The sequence below is a fragment of the Rhincodon typus genome, chromosome 19, assembly GCF_021869965.1.
Source record: "Rhincodon typus isolate 14 chromosome 19, sRhiTyp1.1, whole genome shotgun sequence".
NCBI lineage: Eukaryota > Metazoa > Chordata > Chondrichthyes > Orectolobiformes > Rhincodontidae > Rhincodon > Rhincodon typus.
Window position 1 is genome coordinate 26,391,285 of NC_063350.1, and position 21,135 is coordinate 26,412,419.

At 41.0% G+C, this 21,135-nt stretch overlaps 1 protein-coding gene across 1 annotated transcript in view; it reads left to right on the top strand.

Moving 5' to 3' along the window:
* Positions 1-571: 571 nt before the first annotated feature.
* The window catches only part of LOC109928565 (tyrosine-protein kinase Srms-like), a 50,247-nt gene continuing 29,683 nt past the window's right edge, over positions 572-21,135 (top strand). Inside the window, exon 1 of the mRNA XM_048608563.1 lies at positions 572-1,133. Coding sequence (XP_048464520.1) covers positions 763-1,133 — 371 coding nt within the window. The 5' untranslated portion in view covers positions 572-762. The remainder of the gene's footprint in view (positions 1,134-21,135) is intronic.

The window sequence follows — 21,135 nt, forward strand, 5'->3', positions numbered from 1 at the left end:
AGAAATGAATGACTTGGAGACTGTTTATAATTGCAGATCAAAAGAGAAGCTGAGCTGGCAGAAGTCATAAGCAGCATAAAGCACAGTGAAGGAAATCAAAGAATGACAGGCACATAAAAAGACAACGTGAATAGATTAAAATGTGGAGGATACGCAGCGAAAGGACAGCTTGAAGAATTGGCAAAGTGGGAAAGGCTCTTGGAGCCCGGCAGAAAAGAAAAGCAGACGGATCTCAACGGTGAGGGGAGATGCTTGAGTCTTTTTTTAAAAGAAGAAATTTCAGCTCTTCCCTCGTGTCCTGTATTTCTGTTTTAGTTTCGGTCTGCCCAGAGCACCCACCCACAGTCATTTCTATTTCCATTGGCCCTGAATTTGGAGCTTTACACTATAGTTGCCCCAAAACGCGTTTTAGAAAAAAAAACTGCGGAAAGTTAATGTCAGTACTAAGGGATACCGTTTGAGGTTGAACCTGATTTGCAGTGATTTGAGCGGTTCCGCATACCTGCCGCTGACATTTGAAAACTGGTTCCACCTGAATTGTACCTGCAGGAAGTAAACCATCCCCCTAAAAGACCAGCAAATGTAACCAGAAGTTCAATGTGCTTCTGCTCCAAGGCAAAAGCACCACCTCTGGGTGAGTGGACCCTTGTTCCTGACTGCTTTTCTCCCCCAACCACACCCCCTTTCAGCCCCAATAAAACGATGCAGAGCTATTTTATGGAACTGGAGAAGTGCATCGGGAAAGGCTGCTGACGGACAGTGATGGAAAAGACCTTACGGAGCTGCCTGCCCTGTCTGCGGGCGCTCTGGGACCGTCTTTGGCCCGAGCCTCCGGCCGCAAACTCCCCTCCAGCTCGGCGTCAGATCGCTGTCATCTCGGGCCCCTTGGTGGACCCCAAACCCTCCGCCTTAAACCCAACCCCAGTGGCGCCTCGCAAACTAGGACCTGTCTACACCGCTCTGTACGATTTCCAGGCCAGGTCGCCAGAAGAGCTGTCGCTGAAACAGGGCGAGAAACTGAGAGTCATCCGAGATGAAGGGGACTATCTGTTTGCACGGAAAGCCGCCGGTTCCGCCGAGGGCTTGGTTCCCACCAACTATGTGAAAGTCATTGAGAACTTTGCAAATGAACCGTGAGTAATTTTATTGGCAAATCTCCCACGTGTTCCTGCTTCTGTTGCCTCTTATTGTACAAGGTTAATAAAAGAAGTCATCACTTGGCCTCTGGGCAGAAAGAGAAACTTACATTCACATACAGCCAGAAGAAAAAGGCCATTCGGCTCCTCAAGCCGAATCATGACTGATATTATATTCCTTAAGTTCATTTTCCTGTCTTTTCCACGTAACCCTTGATTCCCCTACTGATCAAGAATCTACCTCTGCTTAAAAATACACAAGGACTCTGCCCCCACAGCTCTCTGTGGTAAGAAATTCGGAAGACACTCAACCCTCTGAGGGAAGAAATTCGTCCTTATCTCAGTACTAAACTGGTGCCCCCTTATTCTGGTCTTAGACTCTCCCCTATGGGGAAACATCTCAGCATTTACCCTTAAGAATCTTACATTCTTCAATGAGATCACCTCTCATTCTTCTAAACTCCAGAGTGTAAAAGTCCCAACCTGTTTAGCCTTTGCTCATAAGACAATCCATCCATATCAGGGATCATCTGAGTGAACCTTCTCTAAACTGCCTCCAATGAAACTTTCCCAAAACTGTTCACAGTATTTTAGGCATGGTCTCATTAGCACCTTGTACAGTAATGAGACTTCCCAATTCCTATACTTCAACCCCTTGTAATAAGGGATAACATTCCACTTGCCTTCCTTATTACCTGCTGCATTGCATGCTAGCTTTCTGTGTTTCAGACACATGTATCCTCAGTGGAACCTGGAAAAAAATCCATAGTTTGAAATTTCTTTCAGCTTTGTGCAATATCTGGACACAAGTTCAATAAGTCAATGTTAGGACCTAAACGTGGCTGGTTGCAAGAATATTGGGTGCCCTAGATGAACCTTCAGCCCTCAGCAAACCTCCCTCCCAAACACATACAAGTAATTTTCAAAATAATTATTACGCCTGAGCATGAATAATATTTCTACATTGATAATTGCAAATTTAATTTGAAGGAGAATATTATCATCCTAATTATACCTGATCATTATTCTACACTTTCCATGCGTTATGTACTGGAAGAATGCACATTATAATGTGTAATATGCCTCTTGTAATGTAAAACTGTGTCAAAAACAGAAGTTGCTGGAAAAGCTCAACAGGTCTGGCAGCATCTGTGAAGAAAAATCAGAGTTAACGTTTCGGGTCCGGTGACCCTTCCTCAAATGTAAAAATTTATAAAACTACCGCATAAACAGAATGAGGAGTATGATATGAAATTTTGGGAAAGGCTACAGTGTAAATACATAGAAGCCTATGTGTTTTTCAGCATGTGTTTGTTTCAGTAAGTTTAGAACTCTTATTTCCATTATCAAAGTCTGTTTGTTTACATAAGTAGTTAAAATTTTGCTGATCTAAGTGACCACCTAGTTTAACTAGTGATTGTGCTGGCTCTGGTCATAAATGTGGGCAACGTGCCTCTTGGATGAAACGGTTGACCAATGACCTGGCATCTTTTTGTACCTTAGCATAAAACATCAACTATTACTGCTCCTGTGAAAACTTGGGATGTTGTTACTATGTTAAAATGCTATATAAATACACTTCATTGTAAGTATAGTGTGCCAAGATGTCATCCTGTAAGATCATCTATCGAATTATGAAATTGTCCTCTCCCATTAACAAAAACAGAGCTAACGTTTTACGTTCAGTGATCCTTCAGAACCGCTCTGAAGAAGGGTCGCTAGACTAGAAACATTAACTCCGTTGCTCTCCACAGATGCAGCCAGACCTGCTAAGTTTCTCCAGCAATTTCTGTATTTTTTTTCAAATTTCCGGCATCCGCAGTTCTTTATTTTAACTTCTCCTTTTTCCTGCTCAATTAGAAATCCTTTCTTGTCTTTGCCCCTTCCTATGTCTGCAATCTTTTCCAACTCTACAACTCAAGATATCTGATCTCATCTACTTCTCATGAACTCTATTAATTGCTGTGCTTTCTGCTGCTAAGCCCCTAAGCTCTGAAAGTCCCACCTGAAACCTTTCAAACTGTCCTCCTCTAAAAAAGCTCTTTCAAACCTAACACTTGACCAAGGATTTTTCATCTGTCATCATGTCCCCTTTTGTAGCTTGTGTCAGATTTTTAGTGAAATATGTCACTTTAGAAATCGAAATGTGTTCCCAGTTGCAGCTTCTTGAACGTGCTGTGTCCAATGTGTCTGCGTGGTGGTTAAATGAGTTGAAACTGAATTCTTCTACAAATTTGCATGCTTATTCTTTGTCCGTTTGGTGCTTTCCTCGGACCATGTAACTGAAGTTATTTGTGTCTGGGTGTATTCACGAGAAAGGGCAGAAAAGGAACGTATCAGACACATCTTTGGATCTAACATTCCAATTACACCCATAGGTAAATTCCAGAATACTATATCAAAGCATACTATACAATATCAATGCATACTTCTCTTGAGGTACAGTCACTGTGATGTAAGCAAATGCAACAGCCATTGTGTGCACTGCAAAGTCTCTCAAACAAGTATGAGATGTATGAAATTGTTGCTGTTGTTCAATAGAAGATTGTTGGATTGAACACTGGCAGAATTAGCTCCGAGCAAGCCACCCTACTAAGACTGTAAAGTCATACTAGTAACATAATAAAACATTTGGATCAATACTGCTATCACCACCTGATTTTTTTTTTGAAGAAATGTTATGCTCATTGGAATAAAGAAGGTTGATCTTGGGTTTTTCATTTCCCACACTGGCCACCCTGAGCTTGTTTTAAGTGGAGATCCACACCCAACAGTATGTTGGTTGAAAGTGCTCAAAGTAGCTTCAAATGACAAGTCAGAGGATTTTTATCTCATTGAACTGGGCTGAATTCAAATCCAGATCCATAGTGGAAAGTTCTTTGGTTGACCCACCCCAGTATCTTAAATGAAACAGTGTCAACTATGAAGAAAATGTGCCCTCCAGGGCACTTATTCACTTAAACAGTTCTCTTTTTAAAAAAAAATGCTATCCTAGCATTGCAGGCATACAACTCGACATGTACAGATGTGAAGTTAACCTTTCCAGCAGGAAAGAACAGGCCTTGTGGACTATTAGGTTAAGTGATAGAATGATACACTATATGAACATTTAAGGCAGATTTCTAAGAAATGTGATTGTAAAAATGAACTGTATGTACACAACATTAAATAAATGACTAAAGAACTATTTTTCAAAAGAAACAAAACAGTTTTCTCCTCAATAAGCATTTCTAAATGAAAAAAAGAATCTGAATGGAGTGGGTGAAGAATAAACAAAGAATTTGTTTCAGTAAATGCCTTGTTAGCCCGGCAGATCTGCTCAGAAACTGACAATTCTATTGTCCTTGGACCTTTTATAGAGTCATAGAGATGTACAGCACAGAAACACCCTTCAGTCCAACTCGTCCATGCCGACCAGATATCCTAAATTAATCTAGTCCCATTTGCCAGCATTTGGCCCATATCTCTCTAAACCCTTCCAATTACTATACCCATCAGATGCCTTCTGAATGTTGTAATTATACCAGCCTCCACCACTTCTTCTGGCAGCTCATTCCATATACATACCATCCTCTGTGTGAAAAAGTTGCCCCTTAGGTCCCTTTCAAATCTTTCCCCTCTCACCTTAAACCTATGCCTTCTAGTTTTGGACTCCCCTGTCCTGGGAAAAAGACCATGGCTTTTCACCTTATCTATGATTTTACCAACCTCTATAAGGTCTCCCTCAGCTTTTGACACTCCAGGGAAAATAACCGCAACCTATTCAGCCTCTCCCTATAGCTCAAACCCTCCAACCCCAGAAACTCTTTGTAAATCTTGTCTGAACCCTTTCAAGTTTAACACCATCTTTCCTATAGCAGGGAAACCAGAAGTGAACACAGTATTCTAAAAATGGCCTAACCAACGTCCTGTGCAGCATAACATGGCATCCCAACTCCGAGACTCAATGCACTGACCAACACAGTTTAGGTGTGAAAATTAATAAGATCTGATTGTATTGTTGTCTTCTACTGTATCAATGACTACATTGATAGTTGTTGAAATTCTGTTGTGTGAATGGAGCATCCAACCTGCATTTAGTAAGCTATCACAAGCAGCAACGTGATAATGGCCAGATAATCTGTTTTTTAATGCTGTCTGAATGACTTGCTCTGTTTGTTTGTGTGTGTTTCTGCCTGCCTGCTTGCAATATCACTTGAAATTAATTTTAAATCCCAGGAACTATAATCCAGCATCACATGCTCCATTCAGAAGAGGAGTAATAATGAGAGGAAATGTGTGATCTTAAAGAGGGAATGTTATTCATGAGGTTCTTAATTATACATAAATACACATGATTAAGTGCTAGGCATAAGAATAAAAGTTATGGAAATTAACCAGATTTATGAATTCACAATATCCCTTAGTTTGCCAGAAAATTGAATTCTTTCATAGAATCCCTACAGTGCTGAAAGAAACCATTTGGCCCATTGAGTCTGCACCAAACCACAAAGGGCTTTCCACCCAAGCCCAGACCCCCATCCTATCCCTGTAACTCCCCATTTTCCATGGCTGATCTACCTAACCTACGCATCCCTGGACAGTTTAGCACAGCCAATCTATCTAACATGAGTATCTTTGGACTGCAGGAGGAAACTGGAGCACTCAGAACCCACACAGACATGGCGAGAACATGCAATCTCCACACAGTCACCTGAGGCTGGAATTGAACCTGGGTCCTTGGTGCTGTGAGGTAGCAGTGGCACCCAAATATTTTTTTGTTGACCCTCCCCTCTAAACCTCCTGTGATTGGTCTTCAACCAATAGGAAGGATGAAAACTCTCATCCTATCTGCCCTCAGACCTCAACTGTAGTCAGCAGGATTTGAACCTGTGCATACATAGGTTCAAGTCAATCACCTTAACCACTGTACCATGACTTCAGAATCAATTAGCTGAACTCTAGTTTTATTTTTCACTGTGTGTTTTACAACATCATAAAGGATTAGAAGAAAATCCAGTCAGAGTTTATGTAATCAATTCTCACTTTCTCTTGCACTGTTCATTTGAATTTTTAACTGATTAAAATGAGGGCATCTGATGTTAGGGATTGGGTCAGCTTCTGACTTTGGGCACCAATGTCACCGTTCTGCAGTTGCAAGTCAGGACTTATGTAAAGTTTTATCCAATTTCCCAATTAAGTGTTTCAAATCTAAACTTACAGTTCATTTGAGTGAATTTTGCATTTTCTAATTACCTGATCTTATGGGTTTTGCAGTGAATTTTTCAGCTTGCAGGTAGTTGTGTGTTGTAGAATACCCTAACATTCTTTGCTTGAATGCAGGCTGCCTGAAGCTATTCACCTGCAGAAATTCAACCACTTTCCAATTGTGACCTTGCAATTAACTCCCTTCTCGGCCTTTATGTTAGTTGAATTGTTAGTGGTTTTCTTGGGCATCTCCTTCATCTTCTGGAAAATCACTATAATCACCCAATCTTCAGTTTTCATCAATACCTGCTTATTTTAGTTCCTTGAATGTGTCATTGCCGCTTGTATCCTAGCAACTGTTGTGATGGATTCTCCTGTCGCTTCGCTGGTTGAGTATATAGCAAAAGAAGCAACTAGTTTCAGTCTATGTTGATGTCAGCTAATGTGTGACATTAGGTCAAGTCTCTGATTTGAATAACTGATTGCAAATACTGCCTATGAAGCCATCGTTAGAATGTTGGTTTGTGGCTTTGGCATCCTGCCACACTTGCCTGTCCTGAAGGCACTTGACTCTGTCCTCAAATGTTGAAATCACTTGATGACAGAGATTTTCCCGTTTGGGTCTAAGCAAGTTTGTTTAATTATATGTATTGGAGTCAAGCTTGCAAGCAAGTTTGGCTGTCAGAATATCTTTACATTTAAGTTTGGGATATCTTGTGATGTGAGTTTATGTCATCAGCTGGCAGTAAAATACTGCCATTGATCTGCAGGAATCTTCAATACAATGAAAACAGAAATTGCTGAGATAATGCAGCAGGTCTGGCAGGGTCTGTAGAGAGAAAGCTGAGTTAAGGTTTGGTCCATGGATCTTTCTTCAGAATATTACTGATTTCCAGCATCTGCAGTTCTTTGGTATTTTTGTTTAATCTCCAAAGCACACCACATGACCTATCCAGTGAAGTTGAGTTCTGATGAGCATGTGCTTGATCCTCCTGATTTACAAGATCCTCGGTGTTGCGAACTTTGTCCTGCTACCTGATGTTGCAAATACATCTGAGACAGTGAAAATGGAATGCTGCTAGTTGCATTCATGTGATGCCAGTAAGTTGTCATCATCACCTTCATCAAGCATTCACTCAGTAGTTGTTCAGGAACATTTGTTCCTTGAAATTTGGCAAGTTGAAGAAGTTGTCATCTATCTGGAATTGAATGTGTACTCTGTGTGTGTGATGGAACATGGCCAAGAAATAACAAGTCAAAAAGAATGGGTGTTAAGACCTATACCTTAACACTCATTCTTGGAAGACAATATTCTATATCATTCACTTTGTCATTAAAAGAAAGATTTCTACATTTCAACTTTAACTTGGTGTTTCCAACATTTAACTTTTATGCATTGAACAACTAATATTGGATATTAATTGTTTGTTAAATGTACAAATCTTTTGCTTTTTTGTTGTACCTTTCAATGTTTTTGATATTGAATATCCAGCTTAAATTGCTTACCTTTCAACACCGCAAAGGAGTTTCAATGTGTGAAGAAAGCATAAATGAATGTGCTTCTTTTATATTTTCCATCTTCAAACTAATAGTCCTACTTGTATTAGGAAGCCTGCCAAACTAAGATAGACAAATGGTGTTTGCAAACAAGTTACCTTTTTGTTAGGAGTTGAATGATCAGTTATTTTTCTCAATCATCATAAGTCCATAAGATGTAGAAACAGAAGTAGGCCATTCATCCCATCTAGTCTGCTCCACCATTCGCTGAGTTCATGGCTGATCTGATAAGCCCCAACTCCACTTTCCTGCCTTCTCCTGACAAAAGCTGATACCCTTACTAATCAAAAATGTGCCTATCTCAATCTTGAATATACTTATCGACACAGCCTCTACTGCCTCTGTAGTAAAGCATTCTTCACAAACATTATGCTCTGAGACAAGAAAGTCCACGTCATCCCTGTTCTCACTGGGCAATCTGAGTTTGAGATTATGGCATCTGGTCCTGGACTCACCCACAAGGGGAAACAACCTTTCAGCGCCACCCTGTCAAGCGTCCAAAGAATCTTGTATGTTTCACTAAGATCTCCTCTCATTCTTTTGAACTCCAATGAGAACAGGCCCAACCTACTCAACCTTTTCTCATAGGAATGTCCCTCCATACTCATGATCAACCTAGTCAACCTTCTCTGGACTGCTGCCAATGCTAGTATATATTTTCTTAGATAAACATACCGAAACTATTGACTGTATTCTACAGATTTATACATTTATATATTCATTGTACCCTTATGAAGGATGACTGCACCGGAAACATTGACTCTGCTTTCTCCCTACAGATGTTGCTGGACTGCTGAGTTTCTCCAGCAATTCTGTTTTTGTTTCAGATTCCTATCTCCACAGTTCTTTGTTTCATATCACTGTATTCTAGGTGTGTTCTGACTGGTGCCTTGTATAATTTTAGCAAGACTTCCTGATATTTATACTCTATTCTTTTTGAAATAATTTTCATTAATTCATTTGCCATCGCCATTACCTGCTGAACTCGGATGCTAGCATTTCGCAATCATGCATAAGGACTTTCTCCAGTCTTTCTCTATTTAAATAATATTCAGCTCTTCTGTTCTGCCTGCCAAAGTGCAAACCTCTTATTTTTCTATGTTTGATTCCATCATTATTGCCCAGTTACTCAACCTGTCTATAACCCTTCTGTAAATTTGTCATTCTCACCTCTTGCCTTCTACCTTGTTTCTGTGTCATCTGCAAACTTGGCAATAGTACATTCATTTTCCTGATTGAAATCAATGTATATTGTAAATTAATGTGGCTCCACAGTACTGACCTCCATGACACTAAATATTTTGAATTCCCTTTGATTCCAAATCCTAACTCACGTTTCAAACACAAAAACATCCCGAGCACAGAATATGTCCTATTTTGTTCACACAAAAGTACAGCAGGTAATAAAACAGAAAATGCTGGAGAAACTCAGCAAGCCTGGAAGCATCTGTGTAGAGAGACAGAAACAGAATTAATCTTTTAAGTTTGAAATAACATTCCTTCGCAAAACATTGAGCATTTTCTGTTTTTTTGGTCAGCTTTACAGTATCTGTAGCATTTTGCTTTTATAAGAATGATGCATTCGAGGACGATAAATGGCAACTAATTAGCAAACAGCTTTTAAATTACTACAAAACAGGTCACAAGACATTATACCACTTTTAAGCAATATGGACCTAGACCTGGACCTAGGCCTAGACCCTTCTTCAGAAAAGGGTTAACGTGAATTTGTCCAGTCTGCCTCTTTTTCGTTCAAGAACAGAACAAAGAAATTGTTTCAATACAGTATTACAGATTCAGCAGCCGTTTTTCACAGCCAGTCTCTGGCGAGTATTATGAACTAGTTGGTATGTGTGCATACTTCTGAAGTGCACAGCCCATCATACTCGGGTTTTCATCTCATTCCCCAGGTAGCTCGACCCCTTCTTCTTACCCACTGCCAGGGCCAAGTGATTCCCCTGACAAAGGGTAGACAGCAACAACTTATTCACTTCTGTCTCTTCAAAACTGTGGGATTCCAACTTTTGATCAAATCAGGTAAGTGACCATACAGCTGTTGGTCTTGTATCAGTTTTCCAATTCCCTAGGCTAGATTCTCCAGTTTTTTGGAAGTGGATGGAACTGCAGATTCCTTTTTCTAATACTCCCATGCCAATTTGTTTGTCTTTGATACAGAAATTTCTTTTTTTCCCAGTTGTTATCAACACACAATTGACCTATTTTGCCTTAACTTACCTGTAAAGCTACCAATGAGTTTTTTTTAATTTATTCATTTTGTGGGATGTGGGTGTTGCTGGCTGGCCAGCATTTATTGCCTGCCCCTAATTGCCCTTGAGAAGGTGGTGGTGAGCTACCTTCTTGAACTGTTACAGTCCACCTGCTGTGGCCATTGGGAGGCCTCAGATTCTGAAGCAGTCCGTGTCCAAATGAAACAAGATCTGGACAATATCCAGGCCTGGGCTGACAAGCAGCAAGTAACATTAATGCCACACAAATGTCAGGTTATGACCATCACCAATAAGAGACAATCTAACCACCACCTTTTGACATTCAATGGTGTTATCATCACTGAATACCCCACTATCAACATCCTTGGAGTTATCATTGATCAGAAGCTCAACTGCACCTCCAATGCCATTGGGAGGGCAATTCCAGTATTTTGACTCAGCGACAGTGAAGGAACAGCGATACATTTCCAAGTTAGGAGGGTGAGTGGCTTGGAGGGGAACTTGAAGGTTGTGGTGTCCCTACATATTTGCTGCCCTTGTCCTTCTTGATAGAAGTGGTCTCGGGTTTGGAACGTGCTGTCTGAGAATCTTTGGTGAATTTCTGCAGTGCATCTTGTAGACAGTACACACTGCTGCTACTGAGTGTCGGTGGTGGAGGGAGTAGATGCTTGTGGATGTAGTGCCAATCAAGCAGGCTGCTTTGTCCTCGATGGTGTCAAGCTTCTTGAGTGTTGTTGGAGCTGCACTCATCCAGGCAAGTGGGGAGTATTCCATCACAGTCCTGACTTGTGCCTTGTAGATTGTGGACAGGATTTTGGGAGTCAGGAGGGGAGTTTCTTGCTGCTGTAATCTTAACCTCTGACCCACTCTTGTGTTTCCATTGTGTAGCCATTGTGTTTCTGTGGCGGGTCCAGTTGAGTTTCTGATCAATGATGACTCCAAGGATGTTGATAGTCGGGTATTCAGTGATGATAACACCATTGAATGTCAAAAGGTGGTGGTTAGATTGTCTCTTTTTGGTGATGGTCATAACCTGACATTTGTGTGGCACTAATGTTACTTGCTGCTTGTCAGCCCAAGCCTGGATATTGTCCAGATCTTGTTTTATTTGGACACAGACTGCTTCAGAATCTGAGGAGGCACAAATGGCGCTGACCGTTGTGCAATCATCGGTGAACATCCCCACTTCTGACATTATGATGGAGGGAAGGTCATTGATGAAGCATCTGAAGATGGTTGGGTCTAGGACACTACCCTGAGGAACTCCTGCAGAGATGTCCTGGAGCTGAGATGACTGACCTCCAACAACCACAATCAACTTTCTATCTGCCAGGTACAACTCTAACCACTGGAATAGCCTGCCCCAGATATCCATTGATTCCAGTTTTGCTAGGGCTCCTTGATGCCACACTCGGCGATTGCAGCCTTGATGGTCGAGGGCCGTCACTCTCCCCCCACATCTGGAATTCAGCTCTTTTGTTCATGTATGAACCAAGGCTGTAATGAGGTCAGGAGCTGAGTGGCCCTGGCAGAACCCAAACTGGGCGTCACTGAGCAGGTTGTTGCTGAGCAGGTTCTGCTTGATAGCACTGTTGATGACAACTTCCATCACTTTACTGATGATTGAGAGTAGACTGATGGGGCAGTAGTTGGCTGCAATGACTTTGTCCTGCTTTTTATGTACAGGACAGACCTGGGGAATTTTCCACATTGTCGGATAGATGCCAATGTTGTAACTGTACTGGTGCAGCTTGGTGGGTTCTGAAGCACAAGTCTTCAGTACTATTGCTGGAATGTTGTCAGGGCCCAAAGCCTTTGCAGTATTCAGTGCTTCCAACCATTTCTTGATATCACGTGGAGTGAATCGAATTAGCTGAAGTCTGGTATCTGTAATGCTGGGGACCACTGGAGGAAGCTGAGATGGATCATCCACTCGGCACTTCTGGCTGAAGATTGCTGCAAAAGCTTCAGCCTTATCTTTTGCACTGATGTGCTGGGCTGTCACATAATAAATAGTCAGCCCTGGTCAGAAACTGAGAGACTGCAAATATTCTGTGCCTTTCCTGCACAGCTTTGTTATACCTCTGCTGCAACCATATCTCTCCAGCCTCCTTCTCCTCTTTCCTTGATATGCCTGCATAATATACCATCAGGAACTGATCTATTCTACATTTCTGTGGCATTCTGCTCCTCATTTACCCTTTCCTGCCTGTAAGCAATTCTCTGTCCTGTCAACTCCGGTATACCTATCTTCCCAATTATAATTCCAACTGGCTACATGTTTCCTCCTACTGCTTAACCTTCGTCTGATAAGCCAACGGCAAGACTGCTTTTACTTTCTGTTTTTACGGATTATCTACTATTCTGTTTCACGGAGAGGGTTGTCCGAAGTCTCTACCATCTGGATCAAACCTAGAAAAAAATAGAAATTGCTGGAGAAGCAGCAACAAAAACAGAAGTTGCTGGAAATGCTCAGCAGGTCTAGCAGCATCTGTGAAGAGAAAATCAGAGTTAACATTTCACGTCCGGTGACCCTTCCTCAGAGAGGCAGCAGGTCTGGCAGCATCTATGAAGAGAAATCAGAGTTAACATTTCGGATCGAGTGACCCTTCCTCAGAATTCCTGGAAATGGCCACTCGACCCGAAACGTTAACTCTGATTTCTCACCACAGATGCTGCCAGACCTGCTCAGCTTTTCCAGCAATTTCTATTTTTGTCTCCGATTTTACAGCAACCGCAGTTCTTTCGGTTTTTATTTCGTATCCAACCTAAAAATGTTATTACCACCAAAAATGTATGTTAGAAAGCAATGCTTTCTCATAAACCAATCCCTCATTTTTATCATATAATTGTCTGGTTGCTGCTTTTAACTTACATAAATTTAATAAAACTTTTCTCAGACACACTTCACACACATTCACATTTACCAGCTTCTGAACCCTGAGACTAAACACCGATGTAGACTCACACACAACATACATGTTTTTCTTTTTTTGTCTTTTTCACAGCATTGTAGACTGTGTGGTACTCCTGAGGTAACTTCTCCAAACCTTTCCCTCACCCCGTCTAACTTTGTTTCTGCATCCCACCAGACTTTTTGCATCACTAATGGATTCCCAGGATTCCAACCCTTCTTCGTTTTATCTATAAGTTTTGTTCTGTTGTTTAAGCAAAATTTAGTTTTTGCTCCTTCAGGCCATCAACTACAAGTGTTGTTTCCAGATGTTGAGGACTTTTCCAGGCCCGAAGAAGTCAATATTCTCAGCAACCACCACTACATGTGACTTCTCCTTATCTCCATAGATGTTTACTGGTCCTCCTTCATAGTGATTCTGCCTTTCTCATTGCAGTGGCTCTTGATCTATCCATTGGAGATTCTGGCTTAACAGAAACTACATGGTAGTTCTGGAGTCTGCACACTTCCCGTTCTCTTGTTCTACGCTACGATCTCCAACTTTGATCTCAGTGGTTACAAGACTAAGACCCCCTGCCTATGGTACTCACTCCATAAAGGTACTCACTCTCTTGATACATCTGATCATCCGACCTCCTGGAAATCAATAGGTTGCCCTTGTTGCAGTGCCAATTGTCAGAGTTTCAAATGGCATTCAAAATGGAGATGGTTGCAGGTACAAATAAGGTAAAGGTTTTATTTTGCCATATGCATATGGGAATAGAGATTGGTAGAAATTGTACAAAAAAAATGAAGGTTTCTTTACATTCTTGTACAAATAGCTGTGTACCATACGTCCCATGACCATAAACCAAACAAGACAGCTACTGTGTCAAAGTTTCTTTAGAAGCCTGGACCAGTGACAATTGGGATAAATGCTTTCCATTGTAAGGCTAATCAAACTCCTGCTATGGAACAAGTATATCTCTGTTACATTGACAATTTTCTGTTTGGCTCATATATTCCCAATGTTCTCATCCTAGCTCTAGGGTATCTCTGCAGAAGTTCCTCAGAGTAGTGTCCTAGCCCCAATCATCTTCAGCTGCTTCATCAATGACACTCCCTCCAGCATAAGATCAAAAATTGGGAAGTTCACTGATAACTCCATAGTGTTCAGCATCATTCACAACACCTCAGATACTGAAGCAGTCCCTATCCAAATGTAGCAAGACCTGGAGAATATCCGGGTTAGGGATGGGTAATAAATTCTGGCCCAGCCAGCAATGCCCACATACCTTGAACGAATGTGTATTTCTGAATTAAATTTACAGTCAAAACGCTTCATTTTTATCCTTGCAGCCTCAAACAAGTGTTACTTGACACTAACCTCCCAGAGTGTTACATATCTATGTGCCCTTCTATATCTATCTAGTTATTCAGTTAGTCTCTATACCTATTGGCTGTCATGACCGACAACAAATGGACTTCAGTGGTTCACGAAGGCAGCTCACCACCACTTCTGAAGTAAATCATGGGATCACCAAGCCAGAAAGCCCACACCCCCTGAATGATTGAAAGAAAACCTTCCCACCATTCCACTGTCAGTCCCTCCCATTGATGCCTGTCATCCTGCTAGCCCAGTCTGTTGCTGCCATACCAGGTGGTGATGTTCAAACCTGGGCCGTGGAGGATCAAAGCTGTTCCAGGAAGTCCTGCAAAGCCATCTGCAGTGTCCCCAGTGGATTTCAGCAGCCTTCCACAGCCATTCTGCAGCCATTGTGGTAGTACACAGGTCCACTCCTTTTAGCATCTCTGAACTCTTAGTACAGACAGTAGTATTGCTACAAAGTCCAATTTTACAGTCAGTGTTAAACAGTAACAGTGCAATTGAATAATGTCAAGTCAAGAACAAACGGTAAAAGATTAACATCAAAGGCGCTTTATCTGAATGTGCAAATTGTTCGTAGGAAGTATAATTAGCACAAATGGTGACAGTTTTAATCTGATATCCATTCCAGTGATGTGATTGCCTTGTGATCAAAGCTAGAAACTAAATATTCCAGGCTACATTATTTTTAAAAGGTAACAATAAAGTGAATAGAAAGGGTTAGCCCTCATAAGGAAATTCATGAGCCAGGATTTTGGCTCAGATCAGAAACTGTATGGATGGAGAACAAAGTCAGAAGGCTGTGGGTGTAGTTTATTGGCTGCCTACTGTTGGACAGAGTATTAATCAAGAAAGAAGTGGTCTGTGTAACAAAAGCAATGCAATAATTGTCAGCACATTTTCTCTTCATAAGAACTGAATAAACTGAAGTGGCAAAAGTCATTTGGAGGATAGATTCTCCTTCAGGCCATTGACTCCTTGGCCAGAATTTCCAGGAGCTTTTCAGTGAATGATATAACACCATTTTTTGTTAATATCTGGTCATTCACATGCAACTTCTTCACACAGAATGGTTTGTATGTGGAATGAACTGCCTGAGGAAGTAGTAGATGCCGGTACAGTCACAACATTTAGTTGACATTTGGATAGGTACATAAATATGAAAGGTTTAGGCCAAACGTAGGCAAGTGGGACTAGCTCAGTTTGGGAAACTTGGTTGGCATGGACGAGTTAGACCAAAAGGTCTGTTTCTATGCTGTATGACTCTATGGCTCCATAACTGAGCTGAAGTGAATTTCCTGTATTTATTACAGTAATGTATTGACAGAAGGCAGAAGTTAACTCGCCCAATCAGCAGGGTTAATTTGTGTTTCTTTTCGTCTTGTTTACTTTTTGTGTAGACAATTGAGACGTGCAGGAAAATTTGGGCATAAGTTCTTTTAAGTTCCAGAAACCAGCATAATTTGGGCGTACTGTAAATGAGAAAATTCTGATGCTTTTCCTGAGAATTTAGGAATAAGGTTCTCTTCTAATGTATCAATATTTATAGAGCTCTCCAGCATTGAACTGATGTTTACAATGTTTGTCAGAAAAATGAATCAGTTTTCCAGGAAGTACTGTGAGTCTGTATCTTCATTTAAGGATTTCCTGAATTCATGATAATATACACAGTAGCTTCCCAACACCTGTGAGCATTTACAAAGTTCCTGGGAATGGTTCACTCTTTGCAAGTGGATTCACATGAGTAGCCCCATATTTACAATGGGGTCTTATGATTTCTTTGTAAGAGGTACCTTCAAGTTTCTCAGTAATTACTTGATTCCTGGGAGGGTATCAGTACTTATGAAAGCTGTTGGGAATATGACATTATTTACAAGGTTTTTGGGAACAGGTTAGTGCTTGTGGGATTCGCTGGTAGTTTATTAACATCTACAGATTCGATTGAACCAAAATGTGTAAACGTTCTCTGCATAGAAAATTAGAGTGTATCACTGATTCATGTGAGATAATCGGTTGAATTTAATGCTCTCATCCCTTGTGAGTTTGATAGTGAGGTGCATTTAGTCAGATGGGAGGGTGCAAAATGGAGGCCTCACTGCCTTCCTGCCTCCTCTCTTGTTTAAGCAGGCTCACCCCACTGTCAATTGAGGCTATTAGCTGGGGAAATAATATCTCCTTGAAGGCCTCATTTTGATGATGCTGGTATTAACATTGCTTCAGGAAGCTCACCATTCTGGGAGCACAACAAACAAATCTGTGCGCTGCTGATGGGGTCCCTCATTCAAAGACACTCAGTTGCTGAAGAGACCAAACATTGAGAAGGGTGGTGCCTACTGAGAGTCATCTGTGCTGCTGACACCCACTTGTGACAACAATCTCTTCTCCAGCCTCCATTCACAGATAGCTTGAGATGCAGCAATGACACCAGGCCTTAATGGGTGTTGTAGCAGCAGGTAAATGGGTGTTGTAGCAGCAGTAGCATCCACTGCCTCCATTGTGGCACTGCCATTCAGAAAGAGCGAATTCCTCTACTGTTGTCTTGGATGGCGTCTGCATATCTGTCAGGAAAGATCCCGGGGACCTCCATTAAATTCTGCTCAGTGTCATAGTTTTAAAGTTTAAATAAAATGAATCTCGGGCTTAAAGTGTGCGAGGTATTTTTTTAAAGACTAAATACCTTTTGATTTTTATTTTATTTTTTTCTTTCGTTGAATGAGAATAAAAATGCCTGCATTTGTTGCCCATCCCCTAATTGACCTTGAACTGAGAGGTTTAGAAGGTGGTCACAGAGCGTAGTTAAGAATCACCCGTATTGCTGTGAGTCTGGAGGCATTAGTAGAAGTAAAGATGGTAAATTTACTTCCGTAAAGGATATTAGAAAGGTTTTTGCAATAATGGAGAATAGTTGTTTTGATCACCATCACTGAGATTCTGAATTGAATTTAAATTCCAAAGCTGCCATGGAGGCATTTGAACCCATGCCCTCTGTATTATCTTGGGCCTATGGATTGCTGGTTCAGTGGTATTTTACCACAGATCAGAGAAAAGCCATGCTTAATCTTCCAAGAATGTCGAAAAACTAGCTGATCCTTTTTATGAGTAACAACAGAAACATGCAAAAAGATGTTTGAGAGGGTGAAGAATGAAAGGTGTATCTCTCTTCCATCTATTATTTTTAACATGAAATAAACTTCAACAGAGCAATCCATTGTTATATAATGATATATAGCAATCAGAGGAATTCTCCCCTCCCCAAATACTCAGAGTAAATAGAACTTTAATATGCACCTAGTGGTGCATAGCATGACATTAGAGTGCTAAGATTGCCAAGGAAAGCATTGTATTTATATGGTAGACAAACAGGAGGTTGAAAGAACACAGCAAACCAGGCAGCAGCCTCCTGTTTGTCTACCTTCGATTCCGGCATCCGCAGTTTTTTTTGTCTCTAATTGTATTTATATAATGTCTTGTCATGTCTGTAAAAAAGTTATTGAGACGCTTCATACTTTTGAAATGCAGTCAGACTTGTCCATAAGTGATTGCAACAGCCAATTAATGCACAAATTGAGACAAGTGGCAAGTTAAAACATTGGTTTCGCTTTGACAGGAGTCTTTTTCTTCTCCCCAGTTCTGGGCACCACACTTTAGGAAAGATGAAAAGGCATTAAAGATTTGGCAGAAAAGATACATGAAAATAATTCCAGGGATGACGAGCTTCAGTCATATAGATTGGAAAAACTTGTCTGTTCCCCTCAGGGAAAAGAAAATTCAAAGCAAATATGATAAAATCAGAGGGGTCTCACCAGAGTAGTCAAGGGAACTGTTTCTGATGTTGGAAAGATCAAGACCTGAGGACACTGATTTAAGATGACTGGCAAAAAGATTAATGGAGACATGAGGAAAACTTTTTTTTGTAACACAATGTGTGGTTAGAGTCTGAAACATAGTGTATTGTGGAGGTAGATTCAATTGTAGATTCAAAGGAAAATTGGGTAGTTCTCTAAATTGAAAAATTTGCATGGCTGAAGGAAAAAAGCAAGAGTGCGAGATCAAATGAGTTGTTTTTGCAGAGAACTGGCATGGATCTAATGGGCAGAATGGCTTCTTGCTGTACTATAACCCAAAATCAAATTGTTGGCTCAAGCCAAGTTTTGGACTTGTTTCAAATGCTATGGACACCAAAATTGACAGACAGGACACAGCTTTACATTACTTTCAAAAAACAGCATCTTAAACAATACAGTACTCCCCCAGTATGAACAACTTAGCTTAGATTTGGTGCCCTATATCAAGAGTAGGGTTTAAACCCACAACCTACTGGCTCAGAGATAAAGGGTAGAATTATTATTCTTGACTTCAATGTTGGGATAAAGTGCAGGCCGGGAGCTCAGAAATGTTGTTGGAAGCACTCTGAGTGAAAGTTTGGAATTGGCAGCCAATTAAGTTGACACCGTTCAGCACCCCACTCAATTCAGGATTGTGAACAGGCTCCTGAATCTGGAGCACTAATAGGACATCATCCAGCTCTGTAATATTGGCAACGCCACTTTCCCAGATGGGCCCTGCTGAGGTATGTGGTGATCTTCCATAACCAGTCACCAGCCACAAGTAATGCATGTAAGAAAAGTACAAAGTTAGGGCTGTCAGACAGGAGGTGCAAAGACCCCTACATTGGTACAGGAAAAATTATGACATCTTCTACACTCTTACCTCCAAGGGTGTCTAGTTATGGTTTGACAAATGGTTCCCAGCATGACATGAGCTGAGAGAGCTAAGATATGACTCAGCTGGAGTTATGAGGAGAAAGTGACCTTCAGACATAGAGTCATAGAGGTATACAGCGTGGAAACAGACCCTTCAGTCCAACTCATCCATGCTGACTAGATATCATAAATTAATACAGTTCCATTTGCCAGCATTTGGCCCATATCCCTCTAAACCCTGCATCTGACAAGAACATCAGCATAGGGGTGCTGTAGGTCATCAAGGAGGCACATTTATGACTATAATGTGAGAAAAAAGCCTTACAGAGAAAAAAGCATCCTTGAAACTCGATGAAAGGTGACACTTAAATTTTTAAAAAGTAGATTCATCGCCCCCATTGTTTTCATGTGTGCAACAGCCTGCAATCGCATTGGAATCCAACAGGGGACAATGTCTAATAAAAGAGAAAAATTGAAATAGCAGGATCTTGGATACCTGTCATGAGTCAATATATTAAAAGTGTTTGAAGAAGTGACTGACAAATGGTAAAATACTAGCCCCATAAAAAAGTATATTATCGGATTCTTCGTGTCAGGTGGCAGTCCTTGTCAAGTAGCAGCCTGATCTTCAGATGGACGAAGACCTTCCTAACACTTACTGGGCAGAAAGCTACCTCTACAAGTTACAGAGATCAACATGCTCTGTATCATCCATCTGTTTGCCCTCGGGGAGCAGTTCAATGCTCTTACCTGTCACAGATTGAATGCTTTTCCTGTCTTTCATAAACTGAATACATTAATTCACAATCACTTGACCTCTTGACAGCCCCTTTAGGGTAGCCCTGATACTTTAAACTTGCAGGGCTGGCAAAAAAGGTAGACAGTGTCAGGACTGTATTGTTGATTAAGTCACTTAGCCTCCTGCTTTTACAAACTATAAGCAGCTCCATCATAATCCTGCTTCCTACAAAATCTCGTGGTAAGGGGACTTTGTCATCGAACTATGTCATTGAGCTAGCCACAGGGTTTTTGTCTTGTTTTCAGGTTGCCCGCAGGCCTTGAAATTTGACCTAAAAATGACTCAGGCTGACAAGAGTTCAAGGGTTTGGGAGTGAGCACTGATGAGCACAGTACTTTTCCAGAAGAACATTGAAAAGAATTTTTTCCTTCTGTAGAATTGTCAGAATTTCCTTGGTGTTTTCATAAATTGGACATTAATATCTTGGTGTTCAAAGCAGCACGGAAGCAAAATGGGCATTTAAAAATCCTACAGGTTTTAACAATTTTTTTAACACTTGATTAGTTTCAAAAAGAATGAAAATGGAAGGGAGAGTTTTTCTGGTGATGTGGATGGAACATCATGTGATGAAACCTCCAGGAATGTGCCTGACCAGAGTCTATTGTACTTACAAAGATTAGCAACATATTCTGAATGAGTTCAAGGATGCTACGGCTAACAAAATGAAAAAGACAATTGAATTGCTTCAAACTGAAAGCAAAAATTGAAACTATCTCATCTTGCTTTATCATCCAGTGGCTGACTTCTTGCCTTGCAACTCCTTCTTTCCCACCACACTGCCCTCCCCGCTTCCCCACACACAGACATAGCCCCCCTCATCCCATTTAGATGTTAATACCATAATTCTACTTAGAACTATCCTTTGGGAAATGAGCTGAAAATCTAGGTGTGTGTTATATAGAAAAATACATAAGTATGGAGGAAACAACAGCATATGGTTGTGATTGTAGGCCTGAGGTCCACAAATCTTGAATATCTCAGCAACTGCCAACTTGGCTGGTTCGTATGAACCCCTCTTGGGAACCTGTGCACAAATGACATGCAGAATTCGTTAGATGTACAAATAATAGTTACATCTTACCTGGGCCTGATAGTAACAGAGCTAGAGAGATAGTAGGAACTGCAGATGCTGGAGAATCTGAGATAACAAGGTGTAGAGCTGGATGCACACAGCAGGCCAAGCAGCATCAGAGGAGCAGGAAGGCTGACGTTTCGGGCCTAGACCCTTCTTCAGAAAATGAAAAT